The sequence below is a fragment of the Balaenoptera musculus genome, chromosome 20 (assembly GCF_009873245.2).
Source record: "Balaenoptera musculus isolate JJ_BM4_2016_0621 chromosome 20, mBalMus1.pri.v3, whole genome shotgun sequence".
Classification (NCBI taxonomy): domain Eukaryota; kingdom Metazoa; phylum Chordata; class Mammalia; order Artiodactyla; family Balaenopteridae; genus Balaenoptera; species Balaenoptera musculus.
Genome location: NC_045804.1, coordinates 25,543,520 through 25,563,320, shown reverse-complemented (window position 1 = coordinate 25,563,320; position 19,801 = coordinate 25,543,520). Strand labels below are relative to the sequence as shown.

Sequence of the window (19,801 nt, the reverse complement as noted above, 5' to 3'; positions counted from 1 at the left end):
GTCTAGCCAGGAGACAGATGGCCTTCATTCTAGGCCCAGCTCTACCATGAACTTGTAGATGACCTGTGCAAGTCATTTTATACATGTTCACTGTTAATCTATGTTACTCAGGTTGTCCTTAGTGGATAAAAAAGGTTTTCTCCAATAAAGATGCAATGTGAAGGCACTTTAAAAAAATAATAAAGTAATGGGCGAAGAATACTGGGGGAAGAAAAAAATTGGAATTTTTCTGGTTTTTTGGTTCTTTTTTAAAACAAAGTTGTCCAGGTTTTATTCACCACCAGCTCCTCCCTCTTCTCCCTGCCTGCTGCTGTGCCCCCTTCCGCATTCCCAGTCAGGGGAGGGCTTCTCTGGCCTCCTCAGCTGTAATCTCCTGGGAGTAGAGATCAGTGAAGAGAGCTGGCAGCCAGTAGTGGGCCTCCCCTGGGGCCTGCAGGTCCAGCCAAGCCAGCCCTTCCTTCAGCAGGTGTTCCTGGCAGAAAAAGGAAAAGTCAATTGAGAGAGGGGAGTTTACATAATGTAAGGTAGATAATGCTCAAACCTATCTTGGCTTCAGTGGGGTTTTCAAACTAAATCTACAAGAGTGCCTTCACATATTTACACAGCCAAATTAGAATGATTTGTTTAGCCTAGATCTTTGCCTGAGGTGTGAGAAATGCCACCAAGTTGCTTAATCTGTGCTGCTGGGAAAGAGGATAACGACAAAGTGGGATGTTGTGGCAGGAAGGGCTACAGAAATATTTGCTACATGGCTTTGAGCAAATCACTAACTCCATTCCCTAAAACAAAATGGAGATCAGTACCTTTCAGTTAACTTATGGAGTAACAGACAGCTAGGGGGAAACCTTTTTGGAAAAGTTAGTGGAAAGACCATATTAGTATCAGAATGGACTCATAGTTCCTATAGCTGGAAGTATGCTCCAGATGGGTTGGTTCTACCCAATATCATTAAATGTTTATGTTATCCCCACTTCACAGATGAGGTTAAGTCTACAGTTCAACTGCCTGGGTAAGGAGAAAGGTATTGAAAGCCAGGGTTCCTACGTGTTCATGCTACTCCCTCTTCACAACATCAGTCTTTCATTAGTACCATGAAATGTGTATATATAAAACTATATGTAATATGCACTATAATAGTATATAATTATAGCAATGTAATTATCATCAGTAGTTAGTAATTCCCTTCACTCTGTACTAACAGTGTTACTTCCAGTACAAGCCACATTAACCATCTGGCCAGGCTTTACAGGTCAGCAGAGAGAGGTGTTGGTGACTCCCCAGTGGCAGTGGCGGCCTGGCTGTACCCATGTGCCAGGGCTGGAAGCCTGCCTTTGTGAGTTCTACCTCTCAGTGCCATCTTCAGAGAAATGCTGGGGTTACTTCTGGTGTGGCAGCAGCAGCCTTCCAGGCAAGAAGTCAGCAGAGAGAGAGAGGCCAAAGCTCTTGCCTGTGTGGTATCTGTCTACCCACCTCCTCCCATCTGGGGCCCACCTTTTCTGGGCCATTCCAAAAGTCACATACCAGCACTTGCCGCGCTCGCTCCGTCTCCCATTTAAGACTGGCTTTGATGTCACTGACAGTCACATAGCCATTTTTCTGAAGGAAGGAGGAATGGGGACTGCGTCAGTTAAGAGTGTGCTTTCCCTTAGAATCCAGCATCTGCCCAGGGACAATTAATTTACCCAGGCAGGAGGGGGAACTGCCCTTGGGTGAAGCCTAAGAGAGCATAGAAGAATGTTTAGAGGTCCCAGTAGAGAGCAAGAGAGAAGTGACTTTCAGGATGACAGAGGTAGGTTGAGGGGTTCAGTCTTAAAAAGTAGAGTCAAGTCCCTGGTACTAAAATATTAATGTAGACTTTATCAGAGAACTCTAAAGTATGACAAGGAAAGATTCAGAATGATTAACTGATAGGAAGGAATGGTGATCATCATAAACTGTTCATAATCTAAAATATTTAAGTATTCAGCCCTTGTCTTGCCTCACCCTAACCATTCCCCAATCCAGAAAAGCCCCCTCCCTCGTTTAGTTCTATTCTACATTACAGAATTGAGAAAACTGAACATGTCTTCCCTAAATACATGATAAGGATTCTGAGGAAGATGATACAGCTTAAGGCATTGCTGAGGAACAGGAGGATGGCAAACAAGATTAAACATTTTTTCAAAGAATCCATAAAGTAGGTTTGTGAAGACATCAAAAAATCTGTCCACCAAGGAAATTCAGTTAGTTGTCTGCATGTCTGTCTACACTAGACTGTAAGCTCCTTGAGAGCAGGAACTATATGGTACCCATCTTTATATGCTCCTACAGCCTGGCCCAGTGCTTTGCACTGTAGCTGCTCAATAAACGTCTGCTAAATAAGCACAGGTCTGAGTAGTGCATCCATTAGACAGTTTCAGCAAAAGACCTGAGTGATGGAGGGGAGGAGATCAGAAAATCCCCTCCCAGACTGCCCCTACATGCACGTGTGCGCACACACGCACGCACGCACACACGCACACACGCACACACACACGCACACACTCCCTCCCTCCCTCTCTCTCAGAAGGCCCACCAGTACCTCTGCCAGCTGCAGCACCACAGTGTGATCCATATTAAGCTCAGCTGGAACAGACTGAATGAGGTAAGTGCCGCCCACAGGGATGATGCCGAAGCCAGTGCCCAGTGCCTTTAGTTTCTTGATGGCCCTGATCAGGTCGTCTCTGAGGTGAGGAAGAGCTGCTTAAAGACCCTTGGCAGACCAGACCTAGCAACAATGCAGTTTCAGCTCTGCCCTGGGCAGGATACCCTGATTGAAGACTCAAAAGGCTGCACAACATTTAACTACATCAGTAAAAAGGCAGGGTCAAAGTGCACCAAATGGTGCTTGGACATTCCAGGGAGATGGTATAGGAGTCAGACTCTCCACTTAGCAAACCATTCCAACACCAGACAGAGATAAAAAATATGCTTCCAGGAACCCATCAGGAAATGTGAATAAGTGAGTTGAACTTAAGAGACTATAGGGAGTAGTGTCAACTATGGCGAAATAGAGAATGCTTATCCATTTGAAAGGGGCAACCCAGGTGATTACTGCCATTTGGAAATTCAGGCCCAGTAGTGCCAGATTTTCTGATTTCTTAGTTGACAACTAACTGAAATTAAAGAAAACCCACAAGATAATGTGTAGACCACATATCCAGCCCACATACTGAGAGTCTTTTTTACCTTTTGTCAAATTGGGGTCACACAAAGGCTAGTGAACCAGGTCAATTTACACCCCATCTTCTGAGCCCAACTCCTTTCCCCAGCCTTTCTCAGTGCCTGCTCTAGTCTCCTTGACCACAAATAATGTCGACAGTATATACAGCCCCAAGTATGTTTAAAAAGAAAAAAAAAAGTGTATACACACACACACATTATTTTTATGCATGAAAAAAACGCTTAGAAGGAAATCTACCAAAACTTTTAACAGTTGTAATATCTCACTTGAGAAATAATGGGTTGTTTTTTGTTTTTTTATATCTCTATTTTCAGATTTCTAAAATAAAAACATTTCTTCTGATCATGAAGAGGAATAAAAATGATTCCTAAACTAGCCTAGATGAACGAGTGGTAAGGAGAAAAGATTTCCACCTTTTTTAAAGACCTTTCTATACTCCAAGGGGTTGGAAGGCAAAACCTACTGGCTGACATCCTGGGCGAATTTGCCCCTTCCTTTTAACACCTGTTGATGTAGTTCCTCCAGAGTTATCAGACCTATTGGAGAGGGGGACAGAAAGCAGTTGAAGGATTACCTTTATGACTTTAAAAAAAAAAAGGCAGCATCTCTGAAAAACTGTAAATGCTCTCTTGACGCCAAGGCTGTGTCTATAGCCAATGATTTCTAACTAGGTTTAAGTTTTATTTCTTAACTTCAACACAGACCATTCAGTGTGCTTATTAAGATGATACTACTGGATGATCGTTTTAAAGGTAACATTCTGGGGAGCACAGAGACTCCGTTGGCATCACCACACCTTGGAGAAGCAGGGCAGGCCTATAGTTACTAATGAGAAAATCATAACCCAGACACATCATCTATCAGGGAAAAAGGCCTATTTCCTACCTGCCTATATGTTCTGTAACAACTAGGAGCTAAGCCTTCCTGGCCAAAGACCTTTGGAGAATAGAGATAATCATTCAGGTTTACCCTTGGCCATGGAGACCGGTCATGGATTCAACATCATGAAGCACTAAGATACTTCTCAGGACCTAACAGCTTCTCAAGTACCTTACTGGCCTGCAGACTGCAGGATAGGAAAGATCATCTTTCAAGATTTTTTCCCTCTCAGAGAAGCCCAAAGCCCAGTCCACAGGACCCAGCCACCCTCACCTCCATTCCGGTGTTTCAGGGCCAGGCACACTTCGATAATCTGGACACCCAGCTCGTAATAGAAGTCTCCCACGCCTAGCATCTCAGACCAAAATCCTTTTCCAGCTAAAAGACAGAAAAACAAAAGCTAGGTTATTCAACAGTTACATCTTTTCTTTCAAAGCTAGATTAAAACGTCTATTCTAGTGCTTGCTTCGGCAGCCCATATACTTAACAAAATACAGCTATTCTATGGGAAGTCTTCTCTGCCCAGCCTTACGTCCTTCTGCTCCACTTACAACTCAGGATCCTCAACACAATCTGACTCTTGGTAATTCCTACTAAACAACAGGTTCAGACAGTTCTAAAGGTGGCCAATCTATTTGGCTGCTAACTCTGGCTCAGGATACTAAAAAAGTGAGTTTCCTTTCCCAAAGCATGCAGTGAAATATAATGGGACATACGGTCTAGACAGGCTGAGAAAAAGAATATGCAGACCTGGCATTCAAAAATCCATTGAAGATATTTTATTGAGTAAAAACTGCAAGTTACAGAGTAATAATTACAGCATAATCCCATATATTTTTAAAAAATAGTTTATAAATATGATGAAGGTGTCTAGAAAGATATACCTTAAACTGTTAACAGTACTTTATCTCTGCAATTACGGGCAGGGTCAGAAGACTTCCACTTTCTCGTTTTCTTTTTTCTCCTTTGTTGACTGACTGCCTGAATACATACTACTTTTATCAAAACTTTTTTTTTAACAAAGGGAAAAATAGTCATAAAAAAAATTCCACAGCAGAGCATTCCAGGGAAGATCATGTACACTGGCTACTCAGCCTGCACTCCAACCTCTCCATCTTTCCCATCAAACTGGATACTCAGCTATCCTGCTAGGGACTCCCTGAAGACAACATCCTCCGGATCTCCCTGTAGGCCCTTATAGAAGACGCCCCAACAGTAGTGACGACAACTAGGTGAGGTTTGTCCCTTAGCAACCCTAGAAGAACACTGGACCCCTACAGACAACTCCTTACAGGCCAGAGGATCCACCCCAATGGTGGCACACATGTCCTGGAACTGCACCCGGAACTCAGGATTCTTCCGGATCTCCTGCTTGTGCTTGCTGGCAAATTCTTCCAGGTTGGTCTTGAACATGTCCAACTGCTTTGACATCTGCAGGATGAACAAGGGGAAGGTTAGGGGCAACCCAACCAGGTGACAATCGGATGCCAAAAGTAGGCCCCTGGGCCACTGGCAGGGCAAAGGCTGGAATAACCTGTCTTCTTCAGGCCTACCATTATACTGTTTACTGTTCTCTTCCTTTTTATCCCTGGCTCTCCTTCACAGTTCTGCTACAGCAGAAACAAGATGCTGTAATGTTTCTTCAATTCTAAAATACACCTTTTTTTCCCATGTGTTCCTGTTCTAAAGTCAGGATGCATCTAACAATCAATGTGCATATCTAATATGGTGCTTCCTTTCTTTCCTTTTCTTTCTTTCTTTTTTTACAAATTTTGTTTTATTTATTTATTTTCTTCCAGTTTTATTGAGATATAATTGATATACAGCACTGTATAAATTTAAGATGCACAGCATAATTATTTGACTTACATACATCACGAAATGATTATCACAGTTAAGTTTAGTGAACTTCCTTCATCACATATAGACACAAAATTAAAGAAATAGAAAAAAAATTTTTTTCCTTGTGCTAAGAACTCTTAGGGTTTACTTTCTTAACCACTCTCATTATATAACATACAACAGCGTTAATTATATTTCGCTTGTTGTAAGTGCTTCTTTTCTTTTTCCCAGAAGAAAAAAATGTTATTAAACTGAAGGTGCAATCAACAAGGCCCTATTGCATAGCACAGGGAACTCTACTCAATATTCTGTAATAACCTATATGGGAAAAGAATCTGAAATAGAACAGACATATGTATATGTATAACTGAATCACTGTGCTGTACACCTGAAACTAACAAAACATTGTAAATCAACTATAGTCAAATATAAAATAAAAATTTTTTTTAAATCGAATGAAATTAATTAATTAATTGAAGATGCACCTAATAATCAATTTTGCAGCATTCACACGGTGGGAAATCTTCAGCCACTGACAGAAAGGCTAGATAGGAGAGAAAGGAAGCCTGGCATGAATTAGGTGTGTTGTTTTAATCTTTGAGTCAAGGACCTCCTTGGGGATAACCGTAGATAAAAAATCTCTGAGGAAGGGATGTGGGTCTACCAGAATACATTCTAAAGCTAAATACTTTTGGTTTGGGGATATTCTGACTTCCCATTTGCATTACTCCTTCTCTTTCCCTAATTAACAACCTATCTTCAACCCACCAAGAATAACCACTTCTCCTCATTTCCAACATATTAGAAATTTACACATTATTATAATCACCATTTCCAGTTGATTCCTGCATGTTATCTCCCCTGAGTGGGAGCTTTTGAACAGCACACCCTGTGTCTACTTATTTTCCTCAGTTCAAGGGCCCATTTCCCTGCCTCACTGCCTCCTTCTCTTCTTCACCAGGCAAAATAACTGAGTAAACAACAGGGCATGTACAGAAAAGGGAAGTGTTAGAGAAGGAAACTGCAGGAGCCACACCCCCATCACTGACACACACTTCTGGTAAGCACCTAGATGTGATGGTGGTGGGTGCCACAGGTTAGGCAATATTTTCATGTTATTCTTAAGTATTTAAAGTAAAAACCCAAAAGACCTAAATCAAACAACTCTACCACTTACTACCCATGTAACCTTGGATAAAGCACTTAACACCTCAGTGCCCTCAATTCTAAACTGCGAAGAACAGAGTTCCTTCCTGATAGGATTGTCAGGAGGAATGAACAAGACAGTGTATGTAAAGAAAATGGACATGTGCCTGGGACGCTACAAGTAGGTAATCACTCAAAGATGTTAGCTATTATTGTTATCAGCAAGTCACCTAAATGATCTGAGCAGCCCAGAAATTGGGATTTGCCAAATGCCCTATTTTTAGTTCGATCCAAACAATCTGGTTTATATCAAAGGTGTCCTGACCAGCCTTGTCGGATCTCCCTTGCTGCCTGGAGCCCTCCAACCCACTCACCTGGGCCAGCTGGTCCTCAGCCAAGACAGTCCCTCGTTCCTTATACTTGGCCTGTCAGACAAATAGACCAGGATAAGTTGAGAGAGTGGGTGCTGGGGGCTCCCACTTGTACTGCTTCCGCAGAAGTATTAAGAGGGTCTCGCAAATGGTTTTTCTTAGGGAGAGGGGGTGAGGAAGTAGAATAGACGACTCGTCTGTAGTCAAATTGGGGGAAGTGGCGGAAAAGGCTGATGAATCTAGGGATGCTGACATTCCAATCCACCGGAAGCTGGAGAAACTCAATTCCCCGGGACCGAGAAGCCCGCGTCAGATTCTGTTGGGAGGCGATTTGAGGGTACAGAGCTCTGCGCGGAGAGACTTCTGTCTCTCGCGGGTCTGGAGCGACTGTAGGGCCCGCCTCCTTCCCCTCACCTCCGCAAGCTTCTTCTTGGCGATGGCGCCGGCTCCCACTCCGCGGCGGTGCATCCCCACCGTGGCCCGCGGGCCGCCCCGCTACCGGGACGCCGGGTCTCCGCGTCCCGGGATCCTCCACCAGCTCCCCCACGCGGATGCGCAGGCTGTACGTCATCTCCGCGCGCCGGAAGCTACGCCCAGACTTCCGGCCGCGGGGCTAACATCCCCCACCGCCAAGGGCCCGGCGGCCCCGCCTTGTGCTCCAGCCAGGATCCGCAAAACTGTTTGCGGCCCAGCGCTCCCCACCCAGGTGGACCCCTCGGACCCTCTCGATTTTATGCGACTGCCCCCACCGCCACCCCAGCCTGCAAGTGAAGGTCCGCCGCTGCTCACTGGCCGTCTGTTGCGTGCTACGCGCTGAGTTGGGCGCCGAGCGTTCCATATTAAACATAAAACAATCCGTTCTACGCTAATGGAGCTTGCCTTTTGGAATCACACGTAGAGCTTCTGACTGGGGAAGGCCTTACAGTTAAGAACCTGGACTCTGGAATTAGTTTACCTGGTTCCATAGCTCACTTCCACTACGTATGGTCCACTAACTTAAGCCAAATTCCTTAATCTCTTTGTGTTCCATTTTCCACAGTTGAGAAAGAGTAATACCTACTCATGAAGTCGTTGTGAGAATTAAGCCAGACAATATATAACAAAGCATTTAGTGCAATGCCTGGCACATAAATAAGTATCAGCTCTGTTTGTTATTCATCAGGTCTGGGGTGGAATCAGTTATCTGTGTGTTTAGGAAGTTCCATAGGTGATTTCCATAGCATTATTGAGTCTTACAAAAAAGGAGCCAAGGGAGGTTTAAGTCAGGGAGTAATAATATCAGAATTTTGTTATAGGAAAATTAGTGGCAACCTAGACTTAATTTTAAGTCAGTTGTAGCAATCCAAAGTAGAAATGATGAGGGCCAGAACTAAGATGGTGGCAGTAAGGATAGAGAGAATGCGACAGATTCCGGACAAAGTAAGAAGATGGGATGGTAAAACTGATGAGATGGGGGCAGAGTGGGTGGGAAAAGTTAGCAGGATGTTCAGTTTCCTGGCTTGGGCAACTCCGTGGTGCCATTCAGAGAGAGAGGTAGGAAGAGACCACAGGATAAAGCTGAGGACATAAGAGTGGTTTTGAAAATGTTGAAATTGAGGTGTGTGGGACATCACAGGAGAGATGGCCAATTGTCATTCAGATGTACTGGTATGAAGTTCTACAGAAAGAAGTGGTCTACAGATCAAGGCAAAACCATGAATGTGAATAATGTTACCAGAGAGGTTTCAAGTAAAAGGATAAAAAGAGGATGGGAGCAGGGACTTCCCTCACGGTCCAATGGTTAAGACCCCATGCTCCCAGTGTGGCGGGGGGCAGGGGGATGGGGGTGGGAGAAGGAGTTCGATCCCTGGTGGGTGAACTAAGATCCTGCATGCTGCAGCATGCAACCTGAAAAAAAAAAAAAAAAAGGATGGGAGCCGAGAGATCGGTGGCAGTATATTTAGTTGCCATTTTCGGCCTTGAGGGATGGTGGAGCCATGAGCCAATGAGTCTGGGTCCCCGAGGATTTCATGGAGCAAGCTGTCACACCAGCCCTGGGCTGCCTGCCTCTGGATGTTTATGAGAAAGAGAAATAATGCTCTATCTTGCTAAAAATATTTAGCACTGTTATTTGTGTTTTTCTGTATTTTGAAAGAACGACCAAGGCTGAAACAATTATTTAGGCTATCATAGTCCTACCTTCAGATTCACTCCGATACGTACCCTCAGACACTAAACTCAGATAACATAAGCCCCCTTAAACACAAACTTACTTTCTCAGACACAGATTTGTCCCCTCCCAACACATACATTTGACACCCTCTCATACACACTGACTTCCTCCATTATACCCTGTCTATGAAAAACGCATTAGCCTCATGTATGCACACACTGACCTCATATTTTCATATTCTTACTACACCACTCCCTAACACAAAAACTCTGTCCCTTAGGTGCCCACTGACACCATCTAGACACACCTGCCTCATTTCTCACTCTTTGACTCACACTGTATGACTCTTTAAGGTATACACACTGATCCCTCACACTCATGACTTCAGATTTAACTATTCAGACCCTCAAATGCACACATACATACTCCCTGATGTACACACATTGACCCTTGATAAACTTTGTTGCCACCCTCAAGCAGACATGTTCATTCCCTTCTTCAGACACATTGTTCTCCTCTATAATTTAAGAGAAAGTATGCTGACCAGTGATGTGCTGGTAAATGTTTAACAATCACCTCTCCAGGTTGGGAGGGCGGTGCTCTGGTTTATATCATTTGCTAGTTTCCATAGTGTAAATACTCTGACCACAGCCTTTGGAGCTATTGTTTCAAGCTATGGATGGTTTTACAGCCTGCTCACAGAATTCCTGACAATTTCACAATGGCTCTCAGAAGCACTCTGCCCCAGTGCACCACTGAATGTGACCATCACAGATGCTCTCAGTTGCTTTAGGTGACCAGTGAGTCACTGGCCTTATGGCAGAGTGGCTAAGAGCATGGGCTTTAATTCTCTGCCTCAGGGAGGCAGTGTAGTGCACGGTTGACAGCTATGACGTTATCATTACCTCGAAGAACTGTGATGAGGCTTTAAATGAGATCACCATGACTTTTTTTAAATGATGTTTATAAATCTGAACAAAAGCCAAAAAAAAAAAAAAAAAGAATAAAAACCCAAAAGTTGAAAAAAAAATGGCGGTTAGAAAGTACTGAGCCCTAATGCCTGGCCCATAGTAAGAAAGTTGTACAACATTTTTTTTAATAACACTTTTAGATTCACTGATTCACAGAGACACCCAAGACTACAGAAATATAGATCTGAACTCCTCCCCAATACAATCAGTTCTATCATGGAGAATCACTAAAATATAACCTCTGAGCAAAGGCATGCTCTAAATTGTGTGGTACACACTCTTAGAACTCTAGGAGTTTAGAGGAGAGGAAGCCCAAAATGTTAAGAACTGGAAGAGATTGCAAACTGGCAGCCCTCAGGCAAATTCAGTTCTCCAAAGAGTTTTGTTTGGTCATCAGAATACGTTTAGGGGCACATTTCTTTTCCATTTTCACAGTCCTGATCCTTCCCCTTGTTTTACACACTCCCCACTTTGCTTATTTAGGTTACTGGCCCAGCCATTCAGCCAATCCAGTTTGCCACTCCCTGATTTTAAACTAATACCCCAGTATTTTTAAACTGCAGTTTAAGTGTGCGAATAATAATAACAAAAGTTAACTTTTATTGACCACTTACTTTGTGCCAGGCATTATTTTAAAATACCTCAACCCTACGAAGTGAGTAGTTTTTAATCTTTTCCAGACAGCAAACTGAGCTTCAGAGAGAGAGGAACTAACTTGCCAAGTCACAGACCTAGAGAGTGATTTGAATCTAGGTGTGTTCGACTCTAGTATGCTAAAATATGACTAGATCAATGGGAGAGGAGGGGACATTAGGCAAAGGTAACCTAAACTAAGCGGGAAAGAGAGACAGCCTTGCCTTCTGTGGATGCAGGGCACTGGGAGAAGGCAGCATGCCAAGGTGGAAAAACATTTAAACACCGGAAGAAAGAGGTATTGACTTTTGGACAAACTGAGTTCTCCCACTTCCCTTCACCTTCACTGGCAACTCCCTAGTGTGAAATCTGGAATCCCGTAAGAGGCTCTTCCACACTCATCCCTCTTCATCTCAATTCTCACCATCATCAGTGTGATTGTTCGGGGATGCAAATAGATCTTCTCTGACCTGCCCCTGCTTAAAATCCTTCAAGTACTTGTCCTTGCACTGAGGATAAAATCTCAAACTTTAACATGGCCTTTGAGGCCCTGCCTCTGCCCACCTGCCCAGTCTCTACTTGTGCCATTCTCACTGTTGCCCATTTTGCTGTGCAACAATAGCACTGGCTAATATTTATTAAGGCTCCTGTCACCCTTTGGCCATTTTATCCTTCAAATCTCACTCAGCTTAAACGTCATTTTCTCAGGGAGGCCCTCCTGACTGCCCACTCCATCTAGATGAGGCTTCTCTGTCCTCTCACGGCTCCCTAGTGTTTCTTCACATAACTCTGCATGTTATGTAATTATTAATGTGTTTGTGTGTTTAAAGATTAAGGTCTGTCTCCACCACTAGACTGTAAACCCCTTGGGGACAAGGATTGTGTCTGTTTCCATCATTGCTGTATACCCAGTGTTCAGCGCAGTCTCTGCCTGTGTTAAGTTTCCAATAAGTGTTCGTGGAAACAATAGATGAATGAACAGATGGGTAAGAGCCATATCTCCTTTTCACTGGGTGGTGCACACACAAAGACAAATGTACAGTTAGTGCTCAGTAGACACGTGAATATGTTTTGACAATGGGCACAAAGATTTATTTCAGCTTGAACTTAGTTTGGTTTCTTTGGTGTGTCCGGGGGTGGAGCTGAGGCAGGAGCTGAGTAAGTGAAGGACAGAGTCCAGTTCTGAGCTGGGTTTGGTCAGAGTCACTGAAACCTGTGCAGAGTGGAGATAGGAGTGGGGCAGTGGAGAGGAGGGTCAGTATCGGCTTAAAGGCAGCAAAGTAAATGTATCCTGGCACCCAGCCATAGTTCAACTGCTCCTACCTCCAAATTACCTCTCTAATTATAAGTAATCAAAATGATTCCAAAAAGCACAGGGACTGTTACCCCCTTTCCTGTGGAGATTTTCTCATACTCTCTTCTCCATTGTTCAGGTCACGTGCCTCTCTTCCTTCTAACCCTCTTACAGGAAGCCATCCCAGATTTATTCCCTCAGTCCCTCAACTTCTCAGCACCGAAGTCTGAATTTGTTTTGCTTTCTGTGCCTCGGTGTCTGCATCTTAAATGAGTGTCCTGTCTCACCATTCGGGTGGATGGATCTCTCCATGGTAGTGAGCCATCCCTTGCTTCTGAGACATAATAGATTGAAAGACTTCCTAGCTTAGGAGGAGGATTTGAGGACTATTGAGACCAGCAACAGCTACAGAGAATCAACATGCCTCCAGCCTCTAGGGGTTCCATCACTGAGAAGGTGCCATGGCACGAGGGTACCAAGGGAAAGCTAAGGTTAGGATGGGCTCGGGTGGGTAGGGCACGTGAGAGCAGCATCTCACCTGGAGGAAACTGAGGAAGAAGTGCAAGTGGTACTAATAACTGTCAAGGTTACCAAACTCTTAGTACTCTGCAGATGTTGATTTCAGCCTTTTCCTTGAATTATCTTATTTAAACCCCACCAAATACCATGAAGTGGTTTAAGTAGCCCCAATTTTCACAAAAACCCCAAGGTTCGGAGAGTCTAAGTAATTTGTCAGCATGTGTTGAGGTGAAGATCTGAACCCATGTCTGACCCCAGAGTGCAAGCTCACAACCACTATGCAAGATGCCCAAAGCTACCAAACTCCCACCTGAGCCTGCAGAGCTCCATCTGATCCACTATCCAGGACAGCAGCTCTCGAATCAGTAAATCCTTTAGCAAACCGTCATCACTGGGGTTCTTGGGTAGGGAGCTACAAAGGAGAAAGCCTCAGGCAGGCGCCTTTAGCCTGGGCACCACCCAGAGAGAGTAAATACAGGACCTGGGACTCCAACGTGGTGGGACAAGGTGGGGTGGGGGTGGGGTGTACCAGTCAACACAGCTGCCTCTCAGTTGTCTCAGCTTTCAAAGCTCCACCCAGACCTGTCGGCCAGGGAATATAGGCTCTTCCATACAGGCAAAGACAAACAATTCTGGTGGGAGACATCCCACCCATCCACCTCTCCAAGTGTCCCAGAGTGCATTCCAAAACCCCAAGAGATTACTTTGGGAATATTCACTCTTTAGAAGGATCTGTGTCATCAATTCTTCAGCTTCCTACAGAGACGGGGTAACTGACTTCAGGGGACTGGCCTTCAGAGGGTCCCAGTTTCACAAAAGCCTTCCTGAAGTTTGGCAGGCAGAAGTGGAGAAGCCAGTTTCCGAGGTCTCTTTTGTGCCCCCCTCCTGGACTTGGTGACTCTGAACACTAAGTCATCAACCTTAGAAACTCTGGTCCCAGGTTCCCTCCCAGGACCCCCACCCCCGTTCCTCCCAGGCTTTCCCTTAGGCTTGGGCTGACATCCAGGAGTTCTGTGAAGACCCCTCTTTGAACTCTGAGTAGAAGGAGATGCTTATCTGGGGCCTAGCCCTGCTCTGGAGTCTGGGAGGGGGAACAATGAGGTGGGGTCAAGAGGCCCCACCCCGACCCCTTCCCCTGTGGGCTGACTCACCCCTGCTGCTCCCTTGCCTCCTCCTTCCTGTTAGATTGATGGGCCAGCTCTAGGGCCCGGGCCTCCCTCTGGGTGATGTTGTGTTTCCAGCTGGTAAAATAAAGATTAGGGAGTGGGTGGGGCCAGGGGAGACTTCAGATGTTCTCCAGTCCAAAGAAGCTCCAATCTCTTGGTACCTCAACCCAAGGAGCAGAGGGTACCTCTTTCTCTACTCAGCCTCCCCACTGCTTGTCTTCAGCTATCAGTGAAAAGCTTTTCAGGGCTTCCCTGGTGGCGCAGTGGTTGAGAATCCGCCTGCCGGTGCAGGGGACGCAGGTTCGAGCCCTGGTCCCGGAGGATCCCACATGCCGCGGAGCAGCTAGGCCCGTGAGCCACAATTACTGAGCCTGCGCGTCTGGAGACTGTGCTCCGCAACAAGAGAGGCCGCGATAGTGAGAGGCCCGCGCACTGTGATGAAGAGTGGCCCCCACTTGCCACAACTGGAGAAAGCCCTCGCACAGAAACGAAGACCCAACACAGCCATAAATAAATAAATTAAAAAAATTAAAAAAAAAAAAAAGGGTCATATTCCAAAAAAAAAAAAAAAAAGCTTTTCAGAAGCTACCATGCTGGCCAAACAGTGAGGGCAGGGGAAAAGATTTTGCATACAGAAGAACGATGAAAGCAGTTTATCCTATTTCCAAAGTCTGAAGCTGCTACCACCGAATAGTCATTGGCAGCAATTCAGCTCCCCTGGTTCATCCCCACCCCACCCCCAACCCCGGGATCCTCTGTGAGTCCCATACATCTTCCCGACCCCTCCTCTTAGAAGAAAAGGATTGGAAAATTGCCCCAATCCTGCCCCACCTCCCGACCAGACTGCTGCCTGAGCCAGGGTCCCAGGCAGGGCTGCCACGCGGTCCAGCTCCCCAGCAGCACCTAAGTGAAAGGTGCCACCTGGCCTTGCGCATCACACGGGGCACAGGGAGCAGGGACGGGCACGCATAACTCACTCGCTCTTCTTCCCCTTCTGTGCCAGCAGCCAGTTCACAAAATCTTGTTGGCGGATCTTGTCCATGGCGATACTATAGTCACTGATGAAAGTGCCCTCGGCGTACCTGGGACCTCGTGGTTGGGAGCCGCTGGCCTTAGTGTGGAACCTGAGGGGCAGGGAGGGTAGAGAGAGAGGGAAACCAGGATGCCATAGAAGGAGCAGAGGGTGCGAAGATAAATGATTGTCACCAGCAGGAGGCTGATGTTTGGAAAGGAAGCAGCCCATTTCTGGGGAGTCAGTTTTTATGGAGACACCCTCTTGTCCATGCATCAAGCCCCTGGGGCTTTATCCTCAGCTCAAGCACCCACTTCCAGCATCCTCAGTGTTTGAGGCTCTGCTTCTGGGCAAAGATCAGGGGTCTCCCTCATCCCTAAGGACTGAGCCACAGTTTCCTCCTTTGCTCCTCTTGCCCTGGCCCCACCAGATTCAGTTCTTTGGTTCTCAGTTTCCTAACAATAGTGAGCTCTCATATAACAGCACTTACTATGAGTCAGGTCCTCTACAAGCCCTTTAATACAGAAACTTACTAAATCCTTACACCACCCCAAGGAGGTAGACACTATGTATATCCCCCTTTGGTAAGTGAGGAAACCACCGTGCAGAGAGATTAATTTAGCACACAGCATAGGTATGATCCAGGGTTTACCCCCAGGTAGTCTGGGTCCAGGTCTATGGTCTTTAACTTCTGCATGATGTTGTCTGTCCTTGTATACGTGTGACAGCTGTGTCTCAAACTTAGCCAAGTTGACAGGGGCATATGGCTTGTCCTTGCATATGAGAAGGCCTAACTCTACTCAGACACGTCTCTCTTGGTCTCCCCAACACACAAACAGAACCCCCTGCTATATTCATTCATAATCTTCTCTGCCTTTTCCTCACAGCGCTCATGACAGTTTGAAGCTTGCCTAGATGGTTCTTCGTCTGCTTTCCCCTTGGGCCTATATGCTCCACAAGGGCAGGTGGCATTTGTGGACCACTCTTCAGGTATATCCCTTGTGCCTGGCACACAGGAAGCCTGCTGTAAAATTTGATCAAATGCACACATAAATGAATGGTTAAGGCTTTCATTAGGAAGGGAGATGCTATCATCTACTTCAGACACTTAACCACTGAGAAGTCCTTCCAGAGATCTAAGCACAATCTCTCCAGCTACAACAGTAGCTCGTAAAAAAGACTCCCTGGTTCTAGCCTCACTCTGCACTCAGACTGCTGAAAGGTTTTTTTCCGTCGAGCATCTTTCCTCTTGGCCTGGGTTTCCTCCCTTTCTCACCTCCCCCTTAAAAATAGAACCCAGTCATCCCCCCAGCCTCCTCCCCTGCACCTGACCCCTTCCTTCTCACCCCAGCCTGGAGTGACCTTCTTCCTTCTCTCCTAGCACCAATGCCAGGAGCAGGGACACCAGCAGCAGAGAGAAGGTCTTCATGGCCACCATCTTCCAATGGTTATTTCCTGAGCTAAGAGAGAAAAGGACCAGCATGAGGTGGAAGCCCTGTGCTGAGGAAGCAGGCAGTATGGCCGTGCACTCCTGGTGTCCCAGAGCCTGTGGGGAGTCTGAAAGCTGGGGGGCCCTGTGCCCTGGGAGTTGGAGCTTTTCTAAGAGGCTAGAGCAACACCTTGGGGATGGTGGGAGGAGCTGGCATTAGAGTTAGAAGGGACATTAGAAGGGATATGGAGCCTGGATGAGAGTGGACCTGCTTCTTGTTTTTTAGGTGGAGTCTGAGTGGGGTGGGAGGAGGGCAGCAGGGGGGCAATCCTGGCAGGAGAAAGCAGTGAAGGCCTGTGTGCCTGGACAGCCCCCTTCCTGGCCCCTGTGGCTAGACATCACAGGCATGTGGACTGGCAAGATTCTGCCTTCAGAGCCTCCGAAGTTCATACCAGCCAGCCTTCCAGCTCGCAGATTGGCTGTCACCTAAATCTTCGCAGCCCTCTTGGCCTGAGTGAAAACCATAAGTAGAACCCCTACCCCCCAGCCTTCACTATCCCCACTCAGGGATGTCCGACGCTTCTACCGAGGGCAAGCCCCGTTTCATCAGGGCATCTTCAGCAGAGACGAAGAACAGTAAGGAACCTTCCTCCCAAGCCCTGAACACCAAAGCTAGCTCTACAGATGTGTGGGCTGCAAGACCTCATCTTGGTGCCTCGTCACCTGGGTGTTAAAGAACCCTCAGCACCACCTTTTCTTTCTTTCACGGAGGAAAAGAAAGTGAGGGGCTAGGGTGCCGAACACCTCAGGGGTGCCAAGACCCACCTCCTCTCCAGTGTCCTGTCCACGTGCACGTCCACCCCCATCCCAGCTGCTCTCTTACCAGCCTTCCTTTCCGGCTCTCCCAGAAGAAGGATAGGGCAGGGGTCTCCTCCTCCCTTCTGCCTCTTTGGAACCTGTTTCAAGAAAGTCTGCCCCGGCTCCTTTATATCCAGACATCACAGACCTACTGATTAGCCTAAAAGCATCTTATCTCAAGAAATTAATCCCACAGCTCCTGCCACATTAAGTCCATTTTACACATAATAAAGTTGCCCTTTCCACCTGAACTGCGCTAATTGGTAATTAACATTTGGGTATCTCCAGCTGCTCTCTGGGCCTGGCCTGTGGGCAAGGTACCTTAAGTGCCCCTTTTCTTCTTCCCCCTCCTCCCTTCTGGGCAGGGGAGCCCAGTATTCCCCCACTTCCTTTATAGGTGCCCTCGGTTAGAAAGGATGGGTGCCCTTGGTGAGGGCAGGCTTGGGTAGGGTGGCACTAACTGGGGTGGGGGGCACTGCCACAGACATTAGACTACTCCTGGGTCAGAGAGAGAGGGGCCACAGCGGCCCGCGGCTTTGTCAATGTGGCAGTGTCTCCAGCTCGTTATCTAGGGGGCGTCCAGCTGGCTGGGGAAAGGGCGGGAGAGTGATGGAGCAGAGGGTTGAGGGAACATGAAGGATGGGGTTTCCTGGTGGTAGCTGGTGAACTGAGAACTTCTACTCAAGCTGCCTTCCTGCTGAGGGGCAGGCGGAGTGGGGAAAAGCGGCACGTGTACACCGTGGGGACGCAGAGGAAGGCGGACCAGCTACAACTCTAAAGATTTATGAGGTCCAAGCCTCTCTCCTCCAATGCTCTGCTCTCCTGTAAGAGAGAAGTATATGCCCCTGTGTTTCGCCATCAGAGTGGGGCCTCTGAGGCTGCACTGTGCCTCAATCAGACCCGGGGCCCTCAGGTCAGGACTGGGAACCAGGGCTGTCTGCCCCATCGCACGGAGGCTTCCTGAGGCTAAGGGCCATGTCTGACCCTCAGACTGGAGACTCCTTGAGGGGCACCCTTTGCCTTTCTCCAAGCACTTAGTGCATGGCTCTGTCCCCAAGGGCTCTCAGTCCGGAAGGGGCAGGGCACAGCCTGCACGTTTGGCCGACCCCCAAGGCCTCCTTCCCAGGCTCTTCCTTCTCCACTCTCTGTGGGTACTTTGAACCCTAAACAGCCCCGCTCCTGCCCTGCCTATTAGCTGCAGGGCTGAGTAAAGGCCACTTTCCTTTCCAGGTCAACTCCCCAGCCTGGGAGCCGGTCCAGCATGAAATTAAGTGCTTGTGTGGGATGAGAGGTAGCTGACTAGGATGGCCACTCACCTCTGCTTCCTGGAAACCTCACTGACCCACCACCCATTTTCCACCATCTCAGAAAACTTCTCTCTGGGCAAGCTCTCCAAATTCCATCTCCTAGCTATCAATGGGCAGAGATTAGACATCAATTCAGATTTGGCCTCCAAAGAGGGTGAGGAGGCTGCTTGTGATCCCGCTTCCTGCTGAGCAACACAGTAAATGCGCTCAGAAGGGTTGGGGCGAAACCTGAGCCCCACTGCTGGAGGCACAGCGTATTCAAAAAGCGTGGACATCATTCCCTGGGACCCCTAAGTCTCATGCCAAACCAGAGTCAAGGAAGGTTCTGGGATGGGTCCCAGCAGCCCTGAACCCCTGCCCGGTGCTCTGGGGATTTGTTTGGGGGTGAGCTGCTCGGAAGGCCAGCTGCACTTTTGGCCCCTAGCCCACTTCCTCTTGGAAATGACCTCTCTGCAGCCCCCTTCCATGTTTCCCTTTGATTTGGGGCTCTCATGCCCAACAGAGGACAGATTAGGGAGAAATGTGGCCTGGGTCCTGGGGGAGGGACAGATGTGGGGAGGACCAGGGAAGGAGATCAGAGAAGATGTCAAACTCCCAGGGGAACCTACAGCCCCGACCCCCCAGGGCATATTGGGAGGCCAGGGAATGGGAAAGATGGCCTTGGGAAGTTTCTGGGGATCAGAAGGGCCTGCTGGACTTAAAATAGTTCAATAAACCCAACCGGAAACCCAACCAGCCTGTCGATGCCACGATGGGCAGTGCCCTGTTGTGCGGAGTCCAGTGCAGTGCAGGGGTGGGGGCAGGGCAGGGAGCGAGCAGAGCCTCAGTGCACTGAGGAGAATCTCTAGGATGTGAGGGATCAGCTGGACACAGGGGATGGGGAAGCAGGAGATGCCCCCCACTGGTTGGAAGCCCAGATACAAAGGCTGATGGCCCAGATAGGTGGAGAAAGTCTGTGGGGTTGGGGTGTCTGAGGAGCCAGGGAAGTCAGGGAATCAGCGCAGGAGGGGGTGATGGCAG

The 19,801-nt window shown here is 47.3% G+C and overlaps 2 protein-coding genes across 2 annotated transcripts; both read right to left on the bottom strand.

Annotated features, from left to right (window-relative positions):
• Positions 1–248: 248 nt before the first annotated feature.
• SNF8 (SNF8 subunit of ESCRT-II) lies at positions 249–8,000 on the bottom strand. The gene is made up of 8 exons (XM_036836012.1): positions 7,855–8,000; positions 7,444–7,494; positions 5,374–5,512; positions 4,355–4,459; positions 3,666–3,738; positions 2,561–2,702; positions 1,522–1,596; positions 249–472 (listed from the first exon to the last, which is right to left on the bottom strand). The coding sequence occupies exons 1-8, from the start codon at positions 7,906–7,908 to the stop codon at positions 335–337; spliced, it is 777 nt and encodes a 258-aa protein (XP_036691907.1). The 5' UTR covers positions 7,909–8,000; the 3' UTR covers positions 249–334.
• Positions 8,001–12,265: 4,265 nt separating this feature from the next.
• LOC118887331 (gastric inhibitory polypeptide) lies at positions 12,266–17,560 on the bottom strand. The gene is made up of 6 exons (XM_036838128.1): positions 17,500–17,560; positions 16,540–16,642; positions 15,153–15,299; positions 14,161–14,250; positions 13,320–13,421; positions 12,266–12,409 (listed from the first exon to the last, which is right to left on the bottom strand). The coding sequence occupies exons 2-6, from the start codon at positions 16,623–16,625 to the stop codon at positions 12,400–12,402; spliced, it is 435 nt and encodes a 144-aa protein (XP_036694023.1). The 5' UTR covers positions 16,626–16,642; positions 17,500–17,560; the 3' UTR covers positions 12,266–12,399.
• Positions 17,561–19,801: the final 2,241 nt, after the last annotated feature.

Excerpts from the sequence above, each read along its gene's own strand:
- SNF8 (XM_036836012.1), bottom strand. The coding sequence starts at position 7,908 with ATGCACCGCCGCGGAGTGGGAGCCGGCGCCATCGCCAAGAAGAAGCTT. Across the intron at positions 3,739-4,354 it reads CCTGAAACACCGGAATGGAG|GTCTGATAACTCTGGAGGAA; the intron begins GTGAGGGTGGCT and ends CCTCTCCAATAG. Across the intron at positions 2,703-3,665 it reads TTCGCCCAGGATGTCAGCCA|AGACGACCTGATCAGGGCCA; the intron begins GTAGGTTTTGCC and ends TCCTCACCTCAG.
- LOC118887331 (XM_036838128.1), bottom strand. The coding sequence starts at position 16,625 with ATGGTGGCCATGAAGACCTTCTCTCTGCTGCTGGTGTCCCTGCTCCTG. Across the intron at positions 14,251-15,152 it reads CAGAAGGGGAAGAAGAGCGA|CTGGAAACACAACATCACCC; the intron begins GTGAGTTATGCG and ends TTATTTTACCAG. Across the intron at positions 13,422-14,160 it reads GAGGCAAGGGAGCAGCAGGG|CTCCCTACCCAAGAACCCCA; the intron begins GTGAGTCAGCCC and ends TCTCCTTTGTAG.